At 40.6% G+C, this 20,316-nt stretch overlaps 1 protein-coding gene across 1 annotated transcript in view; it reads right to left on the bottom strand.

The window, feature by feature from the left end:
• The window catches only part of LOC102432706 (1-phosphatidylinositol 4,5-bisphosphate phosphodiesterase beta-1), a gene marked incomplete at both ends in the record, with an annotated part of 116,878 nt that extends 97,327 nt beyond the window's left edge, over positions 1-19,551 (bottom strand). The window contains 3 exons of the mRNA XM_006106791.1: positions 1,088-1,141; positions 3,124-3,203; positions 19,414-19,551. Of these exons, the coding sequence (XP_006106853.2) occupies positions 1,088-1,141; positions 3,124-3,203; positions 19,414-19,551 (272 nt within the window). The remainder of the gene's footprint in view (positions 1-1,087; positions 1,142-3,123; positions 3,204-19,413) is intronic.
• Between the last annotated feature and the right edge of the window lie 765 nt (positions 19,552-20,316).

The raw sequence follows: 20,316 nt of genomic DNA, 5'->3' as shown, positions 1-20,316 counted from the left end.
CCCCACCAGTGCACGAATCCATGCACCGGGCCTCTAGTTATTAAAAATAATTAATGATTTAACTTTTACATTAACAGAAGCCCACTAGTACCTAGCAAGCCAATGGTTAAAGACGTTTGGCTAAATATGGTCTAAAGATGTGCTTTTTTTTTTGTCAGTAATTTGGCTTTTAATATATAACTTAAGTACTGCTATATTTAATACTATATTTAATACTGGTGGGGGTCCCTTGGCCTGGCCTGCAGGGATTGGGCCAAAACTGGCTCTCTGACATCCCTCGAGGGGTCCTGGATTGTGAGAGGGCAGTTCTGGGTGATGCACCCTGGAATCGGGCTCCCTCCTCTCTGGTTCCGGGTGCATCACCGCAGCTGGGCAGCTCCTGTGTTGAGTGTCTGCCCCCTGGTGGTCAGTGCATGTCATAGCTACCGATAGGAGCGCCCGCCCCCTGATGGTCATTGTGAGTCATAGCTACTGGTCGGAGAGTTGAATGGTCGCTTAGGCTTTTATATATATAGATGATAACTTGGATTTAACGATGCTATTGCAACATTAGAAAATCTAGTACCTGGGGCCCACTAGTCCCACAGGAATATGATGGGGTTGAGTTGTCATTGTCCCATTTAGATGGGGGATTTCACTCTTCAGTTTTTCTTCCTGATGCTGGACTGCTTCATCTTTTCTTTTCCCACCTGGCTTCTGTTGACATTTGAGTTTGAAACCCCTGCTTTCAGGTTAGTGTCATTGTGGTATAAAAAGACACCATGGTCACCCAATTACCATCCTAGAATAGTTCTTAATTCTTAATCTCAGATAATCTTTTGGAATATCAGCAAGATTCCCCCCGCCCCCTCCACCCTTTCTTGCTTTGGTGTTTCTTGAAAATGAGGCCACAGAAAGGGGAAGAAGCCCTGGGACCCTCTGAGGAAAACAGCTGCACTGATGTGAACAGGCATGTGAGGGAGGATGGGGTGACCATGCATTCCCATGCTCCCACTTGGGCCAGAGGAGAAACAAAACAGAGTCATGGCATGGACTCAAATCTTTGGGAAAAACAAAACGAAGAATGAGAAATGCTCACACAGCTTACTTTTTGAGAGGAATGCGCCCTTCTGGAGTGACTTGCAGCTTAAGTTTAGTATAGCTGTTGGGGAAGCAGAAAAACAAGTGTTTAATTTTTAAAAAGCAAATCATTTACATTGGAAAAGGGCTCATGCATATGCACAGTTCACTGAAATTTCACAAGCTGTCCACGTCTCTGCAGTTGGTGCCCAGATCAAGAAATAGCATATTATCACACTGTAGCATCCCAGCAGCCCTTCTCACACCCCCTTCCAGAATCTATTCCCCAAAAGGGAACTGTAATCCTGATTTTAACCAACATAGACAATTTTTGCCTGTTTTTGTACTGTATGTAAATGGAATCACATTATTTTATGTCTGGCTTCTTTCACTCAATGCTGTTTTTAAGATCCATCCATGCTTTTGCTTATAGTTGGAAAGCATTCATTCTCATTGCTGTATAGTATTCCATTGTGTGAATATAGCACCTGTATTTATCTCTTCACCTGCTTCTGGACATGTGGCTACAGAGATGAAGCAACAGAATTTGGGACCACTACTTTAAGAAACTGCACACGGTATGATCCAGCAGTCTCATATTGAACAGTACATGCAACAGAAATGCTCATAACATGTTCATCAAAAGACATGGTCTGTAATGTCCATAGCAGCTATTCATAGGGAGACATCTAAACGGAACAGATATTTGCAATAGATAATAAATGATTAGCTAAATAGATGTTTTTACCAGCTATAACATGCTGTGTTTCAGATAAAACATTTATCTCTGTGTCATGGCCCACTAACATTGCCTGCCACAAAAGATGTTCAAAAAATGTCTATTAGATAAATGTCCATTAGATGGTAAAAAGAAAAGGTAAAAAGAAAGGGGTAGAGGAGGAGGTGTATGAAGGGTCAAACTCAAGGTGACAACTAAGGAGATGAGATGATGAGAAAGCATTTAAGTCAGCGGTTCTCAACCTGTGGGCCGCGACCCCTTTGGGGGTCGAATGACCCTTTCACAGGGGTCGCCTAAGACCATCGGAAAACACATATATAATTACATATTGTTTTTGTGATTAATCACTATGCTTTAATTATGTTCAATTTGTAACAATGAAATTGGGGGTCACCACAACATGAGGAACTGTATTAAAGGGTCATGGCATTAGGAAGGTTGAGAACCACTGATTTAAGTGAAGACCTGTGGCTACTGACTCAAACTAAAAGAAATTCATAGAAAAGTCAGAGAGAAATGTGGTCTGAAGCTTAGGTCTGAAATGATGGGTATGTCTTACAGAAGAAGAGGGAAGCGAGAAAGTTGTTAAATAAAATAGAGGGCCACATGGAAATATTTCCACTTGTGGTTTTGATGTTCAAGGCTCCCAATCTAGTGAACATCCACAGCTTATGAAGTGAACACACAAATTCATTGCTGCTTGTCTGGCAGAAATCGTTGTTTTCCCCTGTCAAATAATACTGTAATACAAGAATGACTGGATAATCCTGATTTGCTTTTCTTTCCTTCTCCTTTTAATTCTACTCTTTCCCTTCTCTTTCTCTTTTCTTACTAACACTTGCTGTGATTGTCTGCAAGGGCAGGGATCAGGGCATCAGCCTATTGATTTAAGTTGTGAGAGAAGTTATTGTAGCATCTATCAGAGCTAATAATCTGGAGAAATGAGTACCATATGTTGTTCATTCTCTTCCTCAGATTAATAATTGATATGACACAGGAAGATGCAGAAGCAGATGACGATCTGAAATTAATAATATTTGGTTCTGAGCACAGATGCCAGGATTTGGAAGTGTCTCCTTATTGTGTGTCAAAGGCACTGACATTCAGGGGCGCTCAGGGATGTGCAGTTCAAAGAAAAGGGCGATCTTTCTTGGAAGTCTTCCAATTTCAAACGGAGGAGGAATCAGTTCTCTAACAAATCCCAAAGGGAAATTTATGTTTATCAATGTGAGGAGCCAGTGCAGCATAACAAAAGACTCGCAAAGGAGAAAGGAAACTGACTCAGAAGAAACAACACCCTTGGCAACAAAATTAGAGTTACTTACGCTTTTTCCAGAAATGCGTCCCTGGACATGTTTTGGGCCAGCAGGTTTGTTGCCAAATTGAAAACCTCATTTGTCCATTCCTGGAAAATGTAAATCACACTTGCATTAGCTTAAATACTGTACAGTCATTAGACACATGTTTAACTAGGCTACCAGGAAGACAAATTCATTCAATTTGTATGCCTAAGGGGCTTTTTTCTTTTTCTTTTTTTTTAAAAATTCAAAACCTAAGGAAATGTTCTTTACACGTAAACAAAATTTTTACTGCTTTTAAAAACTCTACTGATAGGAATCTGGTATGTTGCCATTTATAATAATACTTTTTCCTAGTTTTCTTTCATTATCAACAGATAAAGAGTTATAGAAAAGTTTAAAATATAGACAAATATATTTTCAACACACCTATAAATGTAGTCTTCCCACTTTACAATTCAAGCCAAAGCAGCTTCCCAGGAATATTTTAATGCTAATTACGATTCTAGAAGTTCTTTAAACCAGTTTCAGTTGCAATGTCATACAGTATCCAGTATTCTTCTGCCCCCAACTCTGTCAGTTCTTCACTTCGTCCTAATCTTAATCCCTACCTCACATCATTCACTGGTGATCATTCATTGGTTTTCATGAAAATGAAAAAGAGCAAACTTGCAAATAAAGTTGAAGTTCTATTCTGGATGATAATTTTGAATACACAATTAACATTCTAGTCCAAAAAAGAAATGTCTCTAAGAGGTGACATAAGATCTAAGTAGCCTAATTACCCAATGTTATTGTTGGCGTGGCTTTCTCTTGAATGAAATCATGTTTTTTAGTTCAATGGTTTTTGTACCTAAGTTTGTTATTTCTACTGTTTTTTCTTGGTCTTTTGTTTTTTGTCTCCTGACTTAAGACACTAATAATATGCCATCCTATATAATAAAAGGCTAATATGTAAATCAACCGAACAGAAGAATGACTAGTTGCTATGACACACACTGACCACCAGGGGGCAGACATTCAACACAGGAGCTGGTAGTCAGTGTGCTCCCACAGCAGGAATGCCGCTCAGCCAGAAGCCAGGCTCACAGCTGGTGAGTACAGCAGCAGTGGCGGAGCCTTTCCCACCTCCTTAGCAATTGGACATCCCCTGAGGGCTCCTGGACTGTTAGAGGATGCAGGCTGGGCTGAGGGACCCTCCCCCGCCACTGCACGAATGTCATGCACCGGGTCTCTAGTCATGTAATAAAGTAACATTTGAGGGGGACTTCAGGAATGGGGGCAGAGAGTGATGGAATAGGAACAGGGCATTGTAAGCAGAGACAATTGGGGGGTGGGGAGAACAGAGGCAAGCAAACAGGGCAGTATTTAGAGGGAATGGGGAATAGTCTAATATAAATTTGAAAAGAAAGGGGGAGTTGCAACAACAAAAAAGTAAAATTGAGGCCAGAGTACAAACAACATTTAATGTCTACTCAGGTATCTGAAGATAATTTAGCAAAAGAATGTAATATCACCAAAGGCTTTTGTGTGTGTGTGTGTGTGTGTGTGTGTGTGTGTTTTAGGGTGTGAAGTGAGGGGACTATGGCCTAGACCAGCCGTGGGCAAACTATGGCCCACGGGCCGGATCCGGCCTGTTTGAAATGAATAACACTAAAAAAAAAAAAAAAAAGACCGTACCCTTTTATGTAATGATGTTTACTTTGAATTTATATTAGTTCACACAAACGCTCCATCCATGCTTTTGTTCCGGCCCTCCGGTCCAGTTTAAGAACCCATTGTGGCCCTCAAGTCAAAAAGTTTGCCCACCCCTGGCCTAGACTGTGTGTTGGGAAGATTATCTGGCAGCCTTGTCAAAGATGGGTTTGAGGCTGAGAAACCAAACAGGGGGAATTCATTTAGGAAGTTTAATAGTCCAGGTGAGAAGCACAGGCACTTTGAACTCCATATTGTAGGTGGAGGACTTGGGAAAAACAGAATAGAACAACTGTGAGTGAAGCCAAATAACTGACCACCAAGCTTGATGTATTCACAGAAAACAATAGAAATAACTTTTTAAAAGCTTTAAAATAAAGCTTCTTCAAAGCAAATCTGAAACTAAGAGTTATAACGACTGGCACTGATTTTTAAAATATGGTTCTGGTTTAATATTTTCTGGGCTAAGGATCAAATTTTAGGTATTTCTAGCTCCCTGGCAACTTTATACATTAGTGAAAATATTTATAATTTATGGCAATGGACTACTTTGTATACTTACTGGGGCCAATCCCACACCAGAAATACGTACAGTGAAGGCATTATAAAGAGTGGGGGAAATTTAACTGTTTCTGATCTTCTGGTTGAAAACTAAGGGTGGGACAAAAGAAGGTTTACACTTGTGAGTACACTAAACACAGAGCTTATTCTTGTATTATTATTTATTTATTATTGTATTTTCCATCAGAATACCTGTAAACCCACTTTTGCTTCACCCCATAATGTGAACAACATTTAACTTTCTAGTAGCCACATTTAAAAAAGAAAAAAAAGCAAAACAAAAAACCCCAACAAAACCAGGGAGACTAATTTTAATAATACATTTTATTTAACCCAATATTTTTTAAAATATTATTAATCATGTGATCAACATAAAATTACTGATATACTTTACATTTTTTAATGTGCTCAGTCTTTGAAATGAGGTGTGCATTTTGCACTTATTGCTCACCTCAATTGCATTGGCAATCTTTCAAGTGCTCAATAGCCACACAGGTGGCTGGTGGTTGTGGCTGCCACATGGGCCAGTGCAGGTCTCTTGGATCCTTTGCTCTTTTTATGGATCCTTTATGAAGCCAGCTGTAGGAGAGCTTCATCACCACCTTCACTGCACAGCCACAGTTAGCTCATTACGACAGTAAAGCATAATTTATTTCATCGCATTCTCAGAAGGTGACCATCTAAATTTCCAAGTGTGGAATCCTTACAATCCATTGGCCTCCTGCAATCTTTTGAGATACATAAGAGATCTCATCTAGGCTGAGTCAAAGATTGGGGGTGGGGGTGGGGAAGCAATGACCAAGAGAATTTAGAAATAATCCAACTCTTGGCTTGGTGATGGTCACTGGACTAAACGGTATGTGTCCTACTTTGGATTCCCGAGTAGCAGACCCTGAGACAAGGATTTATGAGGAATGGTTTATTACAAAGTGTTCCCTGCAACATTATGGGAACATGAGCAGGCCTGGGATGGGAAGAAAGCAGAATGGTGAGATACCAAGCAAATTCAGGCAGATGGTAAGTTTGGCCTAATTCTTTCCTGTGTAGACCTCACCTCAAAGGTGAGTTTTCTGATCAGGGGCTAGGGACCTGGAGTATGGTGAAACCTGTGCCTGTTATTCTTGGTTCAGGCTGCTGGAGGGGATGGAAATCCCCAGGTACTTCCTGATTTCCTTGAGAGCAGGCAAAAACGGGGTTCCAGCATCCAGAGGGAACTGCCAACAGAGACACGGGTGCTAGTTGTTGGGAGTGAAAGTCCACCGAGGTGTTGTGTGTGAGAATGGCAAAGGAATCAGAGGGGATATGGGCAGAGCACTGCTTATTTCTAGACTTTTGAGTGCCAGCAGTAGCCAAAACCTTGGGAAAATTGGTTTACATGCATACGTTCCAGGGCAGCGCTTTCCAAACTTTCATGTGCAAACAAATCACTGGGGTCTTGTTGAAATATAAATGCTGATTCAGGACATCTGGGGAGGGTATAGAGCCATGGTCTGCAAACTGTGGCTCGAGAGTCACATGCGGCTCTTTGGCCCCTTGAGTGTGGCTCTTCCGAAGCCTTAGGAGTGCCCTAATTAAGTTAATAACAATGTACCTACCTATACAGTTTAAGTTTAAAAAATTTGGCTCGCAAAAGAAATTTCAATCGTTGTACTGTTGATATTTGGCTCTGTTGGCTAATGAGTTTGTCGACCACTGGTACAGAGGATCTGTATTTCCTACAAGCTTCCAAGTGAGGTCTATGCTGTAGCATATCACGGAGAAGCAAAATTCTAGAGTCGACTTGCAGCACTGACTGACTGACTGTTAGAAATGTAGGACTTTAGGCTCCACACCAGACCTTCTGACTCAGATTTGCGTTTTTTTTTCTTTTTCATAAAATCCTTATATTTTTATGCGTATTAAAGTTTGAGCATACTGCTGGGCCAGGGACAACATTTTGAATAACAATGTGTCCCAGGACCTGGTCTAGGAAGCATTGCTCTAAGCTTTGTCTGCTCATTTTGCAGGCAAATAAAGAAATTACTTAGGTTATTAGTTTTAGAATAACCCAAAGCCCTCAGGGCTGCATTAAGCACGACGTGGCTAAGGCGATGCAGCCAGAGCAGCTTAAAGGAGTCTCTGTTCATCTTGAAATGATGACGTGCTTTCCTGCAGTGTAGACAGATCTGACCCTGGCAGGGCCCCCTCAGTCCAGTGCTGGGCCCTGGTTAGTTTGGCAGCTTCTTATTTAATTGGGAGGACTTGTTTTTACCTGCAGAGACTTAGTTTTGATGATTTGACACCAAACTTGGTTCAGCCCCTGCGATTTAGAACCCTTGAAGCGCCTTAAGTGACATTTCCTGCCTTATGGTCCATTTCTTCTCATAAAACGGATAAGAGACCCAAACTAGAGAAAACTAAAAATGAACTTGCATGGAGTTTCACCTGGAGTTGAAATGGGCATGTTTGTATATTACATGTGAGATTATTTCTGCAATTCCTGCGCCCGCCCCCTGCCTCCCACCCGCCCAGTGCTGGTGCCATCAATGAGCTGTCAGTCTCTTCACCTTAAGAGAGATCAGGTTTTCCTACTTTGTCACAAAGTTAATGTACATTTATTTCGAAAGCTATTTAAATTCCGTCATACTTGGCACGGGAAATATGTGTTTGCTTAATACTACTAACAATTATTTCACAATTCTCTATTACCCTCCTAGGTATTGTTGGAGAATTTGCTCTGCACTGAGCTAAGTTCTTTGCATCCAAGATCGTAATTAATTCTTACAACAATTCTCTAGGAGGTAGGTACTGTTCTTAGCCTCATTTTACCGATGAGGATTCAGTTTCATAGCACTTCTAAAACGTATGTCCTCAGAGGTAATAAAAGTCATGGTTTGGGATTAAATCACTTGTTTCATGGGCTCCAAAATTTATGCTCTTAGATACTGTGCTCTCAGTCATTTTGTCCTGGAGAATTTTAGGGTTGCTGATACATATAATTCAATAAGATAAAAAGATAAGTAAATCCACTTAATTGTTTTCTAAATGCTAAAACACTGATTTAGCATTTACTATGGGCCACTGCTCTAAGCATTTTTAAAATAATGAACTCATTTAATCCTCACAACCACCCTCTGACATATAGTCTATTATTACCACCCCGTTTTACAAATGGTAGAGGAGAAATGTCAGGGGAGATGATAAGATGGACAGAGGGGGTCTTGTAAAGAGAGATTTAAATGCAGGTTTTGTAAAGACAGATTCAATTATAACACATTTCACATTTCCCCCAGATCCAAATACTCATCATGCAGCAGTTCAACACTATTCCTAGTTCTGAGAACAGACCTTTCTCCATTGGCAATTCACACCTCTTAACTTTGTCCTAACTTATGACTGTAAATGGTACACAAACGAAGACAGGGTCTTCTGGAAGAAATACCATTCTTGCAGACCTTTTCCGTTTCCCATTGTGCTGGTTCACGTTATCTTTAATATTTTAATATGTTGACTTTATCTTTCCCTTTTTTCAGTGTTACATGCATCTGGTATGCATAAAAATACAGAGAGTAGTGTAACAAACAGTCCTAAGTTTAACAAATGTCAACGTTTTGCCATATTTGTTTTCATCTTTTTAAAAAATATATGTACAAGAGATATTGTGGTGCAGATTAATTCTATGCTGTGGTTCTCTCTGACTCCATTCTTCTCCCTCTCCCCAGAAGCAAGCTCTTTTTTGAAAGGTAGATATCAATACCATCTATTTTCATATAGAATTATGAGAAGGGTATATAGATCAGGGTTCAGCAAACTAAGGCCTAAGGGCTAAATCCAGTCTGCTGCCTGTTTTCATGAATAAAGTTTTATTGGGACACCAACATGCTCGTTCATGTATGTGCTGTCTATGGCTGCTTTCATTTTACAATGGCATAGTTGAGTAGCAACGTGATAGAAAAGTGTCACACCAAGGCTATGTGTTGTTAAGGCACCCATGGCATCGTGGCGTCAAGGAGCCTGGGCCATGGCATGACTGACAGCAAGCATGTGGAGTTACAGAGAAAAGACAGAGTGTGACCTCTGCTCTCAAAAACATGCGTTCATTCAGAGGAGTTTTTGAGGAAACAAAACGTTCTAAAAGGAATACTGAATCTCTCTCTGTCTCCCCCCCCATCCCTCTACATGTGTAAATAGTAATAATTATACCATATCCTATCTAATAAAAGAGTAATATGCAAATTGACCATCACTCCAACACACAAGATGGCTGCCCCCATGTGATCAAAGATGGCCACCCCCATGTGAACACAAGATGGCCTGCAGGGGAGGGCAGTTGTGGGCAATCAGGCCTGAAGGGGAGAGCAGTTAGGAGCGACCAGGCTGGCAGGGGAGGGTAGTTGGGGGCGACCAGGCTGGCTGGGGAGGGAAGTTAGGGGCAATCTGGGGGGCAGGGGAGGGCAGTTAGTGGTGACCAGACCTGCAGGGGAGGGCAGTTGGGGACAACCAGGCCTTCAGGGGAGGGCAGTTGGTGGGGGAACCAGACCTGCAGGGGAGGGCAGTTGGGGGTGACCAGGCTGGCAGGGGAGGGCAGTTAGGGGCAAATAGGTCTGCAGGGGGAGAGCAGTTGGGGGCAACTAGGCCTGCAGGGGAGGGCAGTTGGGGGGCACCAGGCCTGCAGGGGAGGGCAGCTGGCAACGAGGCCTGCAGGGGAGAGCCATTAGGGGTGACCAGGCCAGTAGAGGAGGGCAGTTGGGGGTGACCAGGCTGGCAGGGGATGGCAGTTAGGGGTGACCGGGCCAGCAGGGGAGTGCAGTTAGGGCCAATCAGGCCAGCAGGGGAGCAGTTAGGAGTCAATCAGGCTGGCAGGGGCATGGTTAGGGGGTGATCAGGCTGGCAGGCAGAAGGTGTTAGGGGCAATCAGGCAGGCAGGCAGGTGAGTGGTTGGGAGCCAGCAGTCCTGGATTGTGAGAGGGATCCCAGATTGGAGAGGGTGCAGGCTGGGCTGAGGGACACCCCCCCCCCCCCCATGCACGAATTTCATGCATTGGGCCTCTAGTAATTATATAAATAATGATGAGTCAATTGTTACCCAAATGAAGTAAAAAGAGTGGCAAGTGATCATCTAAAAGCAGGGTATTTCCAAAGTGCCTTATTAGGAAGCCTCAATTTATTGTACTTAATTAATTTTTAACAGATTCCTGGAATAAATCAGAATTTAAAACATGTTATTTTAATATCTGAGACATATGTTGCTCCTAGCAATGAATCATTTTCTAATTTATTTCTTATTTATCTGTAAACCTCTATCGCTGTCTCTGGTAATGGTGTTGCTTCCATGACGTCTACTCACAAGTGGGTAGCCATTTGGGAATGGAGGAGGAAGAACACTGCGGCTCATTCCGAGTTGCAGTGCCCGGCTGAGCACATGTCTCTCACCTACTGGCAAGCATCAGAATTCATCTTGCCCAGCATTCATCTTCATCGCACAGTAAAGCATTTTTTCATGGTGAAAGAGAAAGATGTTCTGCTTTGGCTAAGTTTTCGTGATGAGAGGTTATCAGCTACATCATTGTGAGTCTCAGGTGTATTTTGAGCACCAGCTGAGGAGACACCCTTCTCTCCCTCCAGCTAGTTTGCTGAGTAGCTGCTCATTTGTACTTCTGAGAAACTGCAAATTCAGTGCCCACATATGAAACCCCAAAGGTTCATTTCTGTGGCTTTCATGTCAATCTGCTATATTCTTGAAATGGTTCTTTCCAAAAGCCTCGTGTCTCTTTTGTGAAAACACTTGCTATGATGTCTTCTGAGACTAGCAGTGTCAATGCTAATTATTACTTTGGCGGAATCTGCCACAGTGCTGTGTACTATAGAAAATAAGTGTATGTGCGCAGGCTCTGCAATTATCATTATTACCATTGTTTGTTTGTTTTTAATGAATTCTATTCGAAGAGATCAGATGAAAAAAAGATTTTAAAAGAAAAAAAAACCCAGTTAATTTCTTTAGTAAGATATATCTCAAGTGGCAAAAAAGGAGCAATCACAATTTCTTGGGAGTTAAATGGTGCTGCTTATTCATTAAATAAAATGTGCCTGAAAAATTAAAACTGTATTCCTTGAAAATTAATTAGTAAACTACATATAGGTACTTCTTCACTAACTTATAACTTAACATATGGAATTTTGCTAAAATATATTTTTTTCTCATTTGGAAATCCTTTTGTTTTAAAATACGTTTAATAATGCCTCCTATGATAACTTTAGACCTTTTTGCAATCTAGATTCTTCCCATTCAAGTGAAGGGGCCCTTTGGCTCTTGGTAAGTGAATATCGATACTCTTAGTCCTTCCTCTACTATGACAACTATTCCTTGCTTTGGCTCTGATTACCTCAATTTGGCAATGCTTGCTGCCTATGGAGGCTACAGAAGAGGGACTTTTAAAAACAATTTGTGCCAGGGCAGCATGGCTCAGTGGTTGAGCATCGACCTATGAACCAGAGGTCATGGTTTCACATGCTAGGGTTGTGGGCTCAATCCTCAGTGTGGGGCTTGTAGGAGGCAGCCTATCAATCTCTCATCATTGATGCTTCTATCTCTCTCCCTCTCATTTCCTCTTTGAAATCAATAAAAAAATATTTTTAAAAAAGCCACAATTCATGCTTGTCTTCTACTTTAAAATTAAAATACTGGCATCAGTTAATTTAATGCTTCTGACTGACCCTTCTATTCTTGATACTTTTGCTAGTTTGTTTAAAAATATACTTTATTGGATGTCAGAATCCCACTCTGCCACTCCCTAGATGTGGGACTCACTGCTAAGTACTAGCTAATATCCATTTCTCCTCTCCTAACAGAAACCTGACATTATTTAGTCTAGTGATATATCTAAGTGAAAAATACATTTTCAACTTCCCAAGTAGCTGGGGTGGCAACATGACACCTGGTAAATTATATGTTAGCAGGAGTCTGCTGCAAGGAAAATGTGGTTTCCTGATGCGGGTGCTCATTTCTTGTTGTTGTTGGGAACACAGATGGAATGAGGGGAGCTGCAGAGGCATCCTGATCTGAGAGCAAAAGGCCATGCCAATCACAGGGTCTGAACCTGTTGTCCTTGAGCCACTGACTCAATGCCACGCACCCACCTTCAGGCTTCCTGCTGCATGAAGAAATAAATGCAAACAAATAGAAAATCCTCCATTTCTTGATTAGTCTAAACCACTATTTGGTTTAACTTTCTCTTATGGAAGGCCAAATGTAACCCCTGCCTGGTAGAATCATCTTGGTCAAGCTTTTCCTTTTTTTTAATAACCTGTCCAAAATTCATTTGTTTTATAAATTAAAGCTAATAACAGTATTTACTTCGTAGAGCTGTTGTGAGAATTAAGGGAGGTAATTCATGTTAAATACTTTGACCAGTGGCAGCCACAATAAATTCTTGGTAAATGGTAGCCATCTAAAAATATATTATTTATCAAAGAAGTACATACATAGTTTTTAAAACATTGTCCCAAGGAGTTGTAGCAAGAGTCCATGATTGCTTATGGCAGCTTACCCTAGTTCTGCTTCTTAAAACATTTTTTAAAAATATATTTTTATTGATTTCTGAGAGGAAGGGAGAGGGAGAGAGACATAAAAATATCAATGATGAGAGAGAATCACTTGATCGGCTGCCTCCCGCACACTCCCTACTAGGGATGGAGCCTGCAATCCAGGCATGTGCCCTGACCTGGAATTGAACCATGACCTCCTGGTTCATAGGTCAGTGCTCAACCACTGAACCTCATTGGTGGGGCTAGTTTGCTTCTTGACAACTATGTTCAGCATTTCTATTCTTACATTTCTGGGAGTACTTCTATATTTCTCAAGAACATATTTGTACTGTTTTCTTCATTTGACTATTGCTACCCAGCTCTGACTGATGAGGCTTTAAAACTTTTATCCCATCTCCTATCGCCCTCCGTCCTTCCCCCTGATGGAATTGTATCCCTCTCATTCCTTTCCTGGTCACTTCTACAACCTCAGGCAACACACTTAGACCATTTCTTCATCCACCAATAAAAGATAGTCTCCCTTGGCTTCTCTGTTTGTGAGAGGACATTTACCCACCGATCCTTTTACCTCCAACTCTTGTTACCTTAAATTTACTTCTTAAACTTTCAAAGTTGAAATGTTTTTATCTTGTCCAGTATCCACAGTTGACTTCAAATATTTGCATGGAATTGACTTTATAATTTTAAAACCGAGACAATAAAAATGCACTTGATTACAAAAGTGCAAATACAATTTCCTGCAGGGCTATGATGATCGTACTTGCTACAGTTTCAACACCATAAACCACATGGCTTTCAAAAGGGAACTATCCTAATACCAAATAATATCAATCTTTTTTGGCTGCTCCCCTAGTTGTTGAAAATCCTGCATGCTCTAGTATGGCTTATATTTAGATAATGCATTTCCTATATATTTATCCCTCCTTCTACTTTGGTTTTCTTTTTTTTTGGGGGGGGGGAGGGAACAAGACTTTTTTTTTCATTTATCTAATTTCTTCTATCTTCCTATTCACAATGCCTGAACCAATTGTACTTCTATACAGTGGAGCCTTGACTTACGAGTTTAATTCATTCCGTGACGGAGCTCGTAACTCAAATTACTCGTATGTCAAATCATAAAGTGAACGAGTGAGACACATGATGCTGGGCTGATGTTGTGGCGTTCACTGTGACGTTCGCTGCGCCAACTAGCGGTGGGGTATCTGAAGCTGGCTTGTAACCCGAATTTTAGCTCGCAACTCAAAGCAAAAAATCGGCCGAGAGACGGCTCTTTTCTCGAAAAACTCGTTAGTTGGAACACTCGTAAGTCAAGGCCCCACTGTACTTGCTATTTCAACTTTAAGACCTCACTTTAGCTTTCACATATTTTCTTCTATTATGTCCTTCATATTTTCCTCTCATGTTTTATCCTTTTCATTGGCTACTGTGCTCTATAGAGTGACTATGCATGTATCTCTTATCTTTTCTCTCTTATTGCCACTGTTTGCCCATTACTTTTTGGTTGTTTGCTGCCTTCATTGTTGTTGTATGGTTCCACATTCTGGGAGTCACTTCATACTCTCTTACAACAGTTCTGAAGAATTTGTATTTTCATTTTATTATCTTATTTTTTATTTCTGAGAAAACTTAATTATTGTTGTTACTTTTTTTTCATAGCATCCTGTCCTTATCTCCTAGATATAATATATTCGAAAATCTCTCTGAAGATACTTCTTTAAAAAAAAAATGATTTGCTCCTTGAATTATCTCTTTATCTTCTATTACCATTTCACTGTTTGCTTATCTTGGCCTCCTTATCATTCAATGCTGTAGTCTTTCTCAATAGCCTGTGGATATTGTGTTTTTAGTTGACATTTTAGACTGGGATGGTGAAGGGCTGACAGGGAGCTCTGAGTCTATAAGTGGAATTTACTGGCTTGCAGACTTCTGTTTAGGGTAAGCATGTGGGTGCCAGCTGCTATGGTGTGGTATTTTGCTAGAATGAGAAGAGCTTTACTCTGGGTCCTTAACTCCAATGCTTGCTACCATAATTCTTTTCAAATAATTTGTTCAGTTCCGCAAATGGCAAACCCTCACCCTTTTGACCTGAGAAGTTTGGTTATCAATTGTTCTACATGCAGAGCAGGAGGAGGGAGTAGAGTTTCTGACAGTTTTGTGCTTATCCCTTTAACTGACATAGACTTAACCTTTAGTCCTTACTCCACAATCTGCTGGAGCCTTGTCAGTTGCTTCTGAGCAAGCCAGTGATTTCCTTGCCTGTAGCCCTATACGTGGGTTGGACTGTGGTTTTCTTCACTTCATCAGGCATTCCCCTTGCTTCATTTCTTCTTCTGAAAACTTATTGAAATATGTCATCTCCTAGTGACCCGTCTCATTGTCTTCATCTTTGGGTATTTACGTTTCTTTACCATCTTTTTCATAGCGTCTCAAGAGAGATAAGAAGTCACACCTGTGTGCATTCTGCTATGTTGGTCAAATACTATTTTTAACTTTATATCCAAACCAAATTTCTGATTTCCCCTCCCTAACTAGCTCTCCATCTAAAAAAAAGTGCAATTCCAAAAAGCCCTGAGATCATCCTTAGCAGCCTCTTTCTATCATGGCATATATCTCACCTATAGCAATTTTTTTGGCTTAAATTCAAAATATCTCCAGAATCAACCATTTCTCACTACCTCTACCCCAAGCATTTTTATCTGTGTATTTCTGTTTCTGCACCTCCTTTTATGGCTTTTAAAGTTGCAGCCAGGGTAATCCTACTACAATATCACACCAAATCAATCCCTTGCTCAAAATGATGCAATAGTTACGCATGTCAGTGGGAGTAAAGCCAAATTTTTATAGTGGTCATCTATCACTATGTGGGTGACTCATCACTCCTCCTCCAACCTCTCTGACTCATGGCTCCCTTCCAGCCACACTGGACATGAGCTGGACGGCCTGGGATTTCATAATGCTGCTCAAAATGATGTGTAACTTACAATTTATCAGTGTTTATTTATGTAATTTTCCATTTGGTACTTTGAAATGTGGTTGACTTCAGGTAACTGAAACTATGGAAAACAAAACCGTGGACAAGGGGGGACTACTGTATACTATTTAGCAAAGAGAATAAACAAACTACACCAAAATGCAAAATACAGAAGAATGTCATATATATATATATAGTTGAGTAATAGATGTCAGACCAAAAAGAAAACATATTGTAGGATTCCCATTTACAGAAAACTTACAAACAGGTAAAACTAACCGATAATTGTGGAGGCCAAGATAGGCATGTGATAGTAGGATAGACTCCTGGTGTGTTGGTGATGCTCTGTTTTTGACATGGGTGCTGTGTAAGCCCAAATCAACTTGATGGATCTGTGCACTTTTCTGTGTATATTATATTTCAATCAAAAGTGTTAAAACATCCAGCTGAGTTCCTGCTAGTAGCATGGCGAACCTAGACAAATGAAGTTGTTTATTTTTCTTTTCCAATGTATAAATGCTTAAGAGAATTTAGTGTGTGTAGAATTAAGGATTGGAAGCAATGGCATCTGTCAATCCTTTGGCAGAGAAGTGAACACAAAATTTCCCCTGCAGGCCTCTGCCATTAGGCATCTCAATCTCAGCCTACTGGATCCTCGCTGTTTCAATCTGCTGCATTTTAACACACCTGAGCAGCATCTGGGTTGAAATTTGCCAAACTGGGCAAGTGTTTCCACGATGTTTCCACCCAGGGAGCTTGTTAGAGTATTGAAGTATTTAGGACTGAATAGCAGAGCCGGAATGGCAAGTCCTGTCTCTAAAAGTGATAGGCCAGCTCAGTAATATAATGCATTGAACAAGGATCGAGGACAGGGCCTGAGGGGCTGGTTGAGGGGATGAGCTTCCAGGGACCCAGCCATGGACCTCAATGCAGGGGAAGACATGCTGAAAATCATTTTAGTTTTCCAAAACTAAACAAGGAAGACTTCACTTCTGCTGCCTTTGAGACTGGTATTCCGTTTCGCTCACTATGAGACAAAGTTCATTCCTTTCTGAGATACTCCAGATGAAGAAGTTTCCCATCCGTTACTCAGGCTCCCTCAGACCTGAAGGTAAACTCTGGCATATGACAATCCTGTGAAGCCCTGCCCTGGCTCAGAGCAATCTGTTTTCCAACCCACACCATGCTGTTTAGGCTGCATGACTTCAGGGAGCAATGTACACAAGTAGGAGTCTCTTTCTATGTAGTCCCCAACCTCAAAGAAAAACGGAACAACTGGAAACAGAGGTTAAAATTGGCAGGAAGAAAATAATTTATCTTCAGACTCCTTGACAAATGGATACATTTGAATTGATCTGTTAAATCTGTTAACTTGCTCAAAATGGCATTTTTTTTTTTTGGTTGATGTAAAGGCTCTGTCTTTTGTAGTCCATGTTAATCTTACCAGCAAGATAGATCTTTAAAGAAATTCAGCAACTGGTGCTGAAAAAAGCTTGAGAATTCAGTCCTTACTCTCAGCTACTTACTGACTCTGTCTCTCCTTTGTCACTGAGAAAATAGAGGCAACCAGAAAACTTGTACAATTCCCTCCACCGCATATACCACTCATGGGCATCTCTACTGATGTACTCTACTCTTTCTCCTCTTCTAGATGAAATGCCCTTGCTCCTGTCTGAGCTCAGACCATCTGTTTGTGAATTATGACAGAATCATAGTTTCATTAAGGACAATATAGTTAACATTGTAGGCTTTGTGTGTCATATGGTCTATGTAATAACTTCTCAACTATGTCTAGTGAAAGTAGCCATGGACAATATGTAAATAAATGAGTGTGGTGTTCCAATAAAACTTTATATATAAAAAGAAGTGGAGGGCCAGACCTGGCTCCTGGGATGTAGTTTACTGAGCCCTGAACCGGATTTTACTGCCCTCACCTATTCAAGGGCATGTTCCAGCAATTCTCATGCTCTCTTACATCAGCACAGTTTTCCTTCTATAAGATCATTCCAACCAGCATACATGTCTATCATTGTTGCTTCTTTCTTAACCTCACACACTTCCCCCTTCCAGCAGTCTTTTCATTGCTCTATTTCCCTTTCATAAAAAAATCTCAAAAGAGCAATCACCTTTGGCTTCTTATTTTGTTTCTGCCAACATTCTCCAGAGACTACTCCAATAGGCTTTTGACCCCAGCACTCCAGTGAAGTTTCTCTAATCAAAGTCACCAGTGACCTCTATAGCATTAAATCCAGTGCTTACTTCCTGGTCTTCATCTTACACAGTCTATGGCAGTATTTAACCCAGTTGATCACTCTCTTCTCTCTGACTCAGAGGGCAGATGTGAAAAACCACCTTTTCCCAGGTCTATTAAAGAGGTGCGCCAAGGGAGCAGGGGAAGCTGATCCTTAGGGTTCAGGGGGGCTGGCAAATCATGCTGTGTAACCAGAGGTAGGACTGTTGTTTAATTGCAAGATATAACATGTTTTTAGTTCTGCTACAAAGAGAAAAATTAAAAGACACCGTTTTTTCTCCCCAAGTCCGTATTTTAAAGGAGTCGCCTTAAAGAATAAATAAAACTTCAATTTCAAGTGATTTACATAAGAAAGAAAGCATTCAAACCTGAAATAATATTTAGGAATAATATTTTTTAAGTCCTGGTTCTGATTAAAAAAATTTGATTGACCCAAGATTTCTCATAAATCTATGAAATTGTTGTAATTGAGCAATTTCTTTCAGCTTTTTACCTTCTCAGAGCATCCCATGAAGTAATTTCCTTCTCCCCCCTTTTCTCTCCTTCCATTCCTGCATTATTCTCTCACAGAGATTTCCATCTGACCCATGTTACATTTACTTCTATGTGCTTATCTGTGTATTTCCTCCAGAATTCTGGCATTCGGTATTTTAGAATGGTGTATCCCTAACTCGGGAATTATGGCTGGCACAGGGAAGGCATATAATAAATGTGTGTTGAATGAATTAATGAGCCAGACTCCCTTTCTAAACAACTTCTTCTGGAGAAATTTGACTTTCAGAAAAGATCAGGTTTCTCTTGGGAGTTCTACATAATGAGAGAAGCTGTCTCCTTGTTTACTGGTAGCTGACACTACACAAGGCATCATGTACACTGGCCCTGGGGATTAAAGGTGTGATGTTATGAGACAATACTGAGAATTAAAAGAATGGGGAATACATTTTCAGAATAAAATGATGTTTGAATATTTTAACCTTCTGGCTGAGCAATTTTAGTGGGGGAAAATACCCTATAGAATACCACAGCCAGGGAAGGCAAAACATACTCTGTAGCTTAATTAATGGAGTGTGGTTTTACCTATATTTTCTTTTGCAAATGTATTGTATCAAATGCCTTATGAAAAATATCCATAACCCTAAGTAGATGCCACTACTTTAAAGTGTTTGATTATACTTCTACTGGGCAGCTGAATTATTTTTAGATGGAATTTTAACACCTTAAATATGACAGAAACTCAAAGTCTTTCATAGGCACCGGTACAGTATCATAAGAATTCGGATCAAGGTGACAGCTTCAAAGTTTCTATGCATCATACCTTGGCCACTTCTTCTTGGAAAGCCACGAGGTTCAAATAGGAGATGTTCACTAAGTCAGGCCCATACACCACTGTTATCATGCGATGTTCCAGACGGCCGATGTTCCCCACATCCAAAAGTTCCCGTAATTTGGGGTCCTGGATAATAAATGTTGAAAAAAGTTAGTTTATAACTGGAGGTTCCAACATGGTAGCATAGTTTCCAAAAAATTTGAGCTAGAATGCCTTCAAAGCAAAGTTGACTTTTGTTCTTATTACAAAAATGGCATGAGTAGAAGTCCCTCCACTCCCAGTAGAGCCCAGAGAAGTGAACTAACATGTCCAAAGGTTGTGGAGAAAGAATTTCTGGCCCAAGGCCTATTGCCCTTAGTGCATTATGCTAAATGGGAAACAGATGCTATATGATAGCGCTTATATGTGGATGCTTAAAAAGCCTAACTCACAGAAACAGAGTGCACTGGCATTTGGACGTAGGAAACTCTATAGCAGTGGTTCTCAACCTCTGGAGGATGAGGCCCAGAAATCAGGATTTTAAAAAGATTCCCAGGTGATTCTAATGTGCAGCCAAGGTTGAGAACCACTGTTCTATATTCTTTTCAGAGCAAGTTGCATTCTTTGGAACATCCTAAATGAGGATTCCTTAAAGATATAGTCCTGTTGGGAGAAGGAATTTTCCAAACCTTCTGAATTCAAAATAAGACCTGATTCAGTGAGCTTTGCTGAATTTATTTTCCTTTCATAGGACAGGCCTTAAAGGAAATGAGAGGTCCAGGAAGAAAATTAGCATCAAATCAATCACTTGGCAAATTGGCAGCCAGCTTCTGAGGAAAGAATTAACTTGAATTCTCATTTATTTAGTGAAATGGTAGGCCAACAGGACTGGATTACTTAGGCTGGTTATTC

Source organism: Myotis lucifugus, unplaced genomic scaffold (assembly GCF_000147115.1).
Source record: "Myotis lucifugus unplaced genomic scaffold, Myoluc2.0 scaffold_912, whole genome shotgun sequence".
NCBI classification, from domain to species: domain Eukaryota; kingdom Metazoa; phylum Chordata; class Mammalia; order Chiroptera; family Vespertilionidae; genus Myotis; species Myotis lucifugus.
Note: the sequence above shows the minus strand (reverse complement) of the source record. Positions and strands in the feature narration are given on the sequence as shown.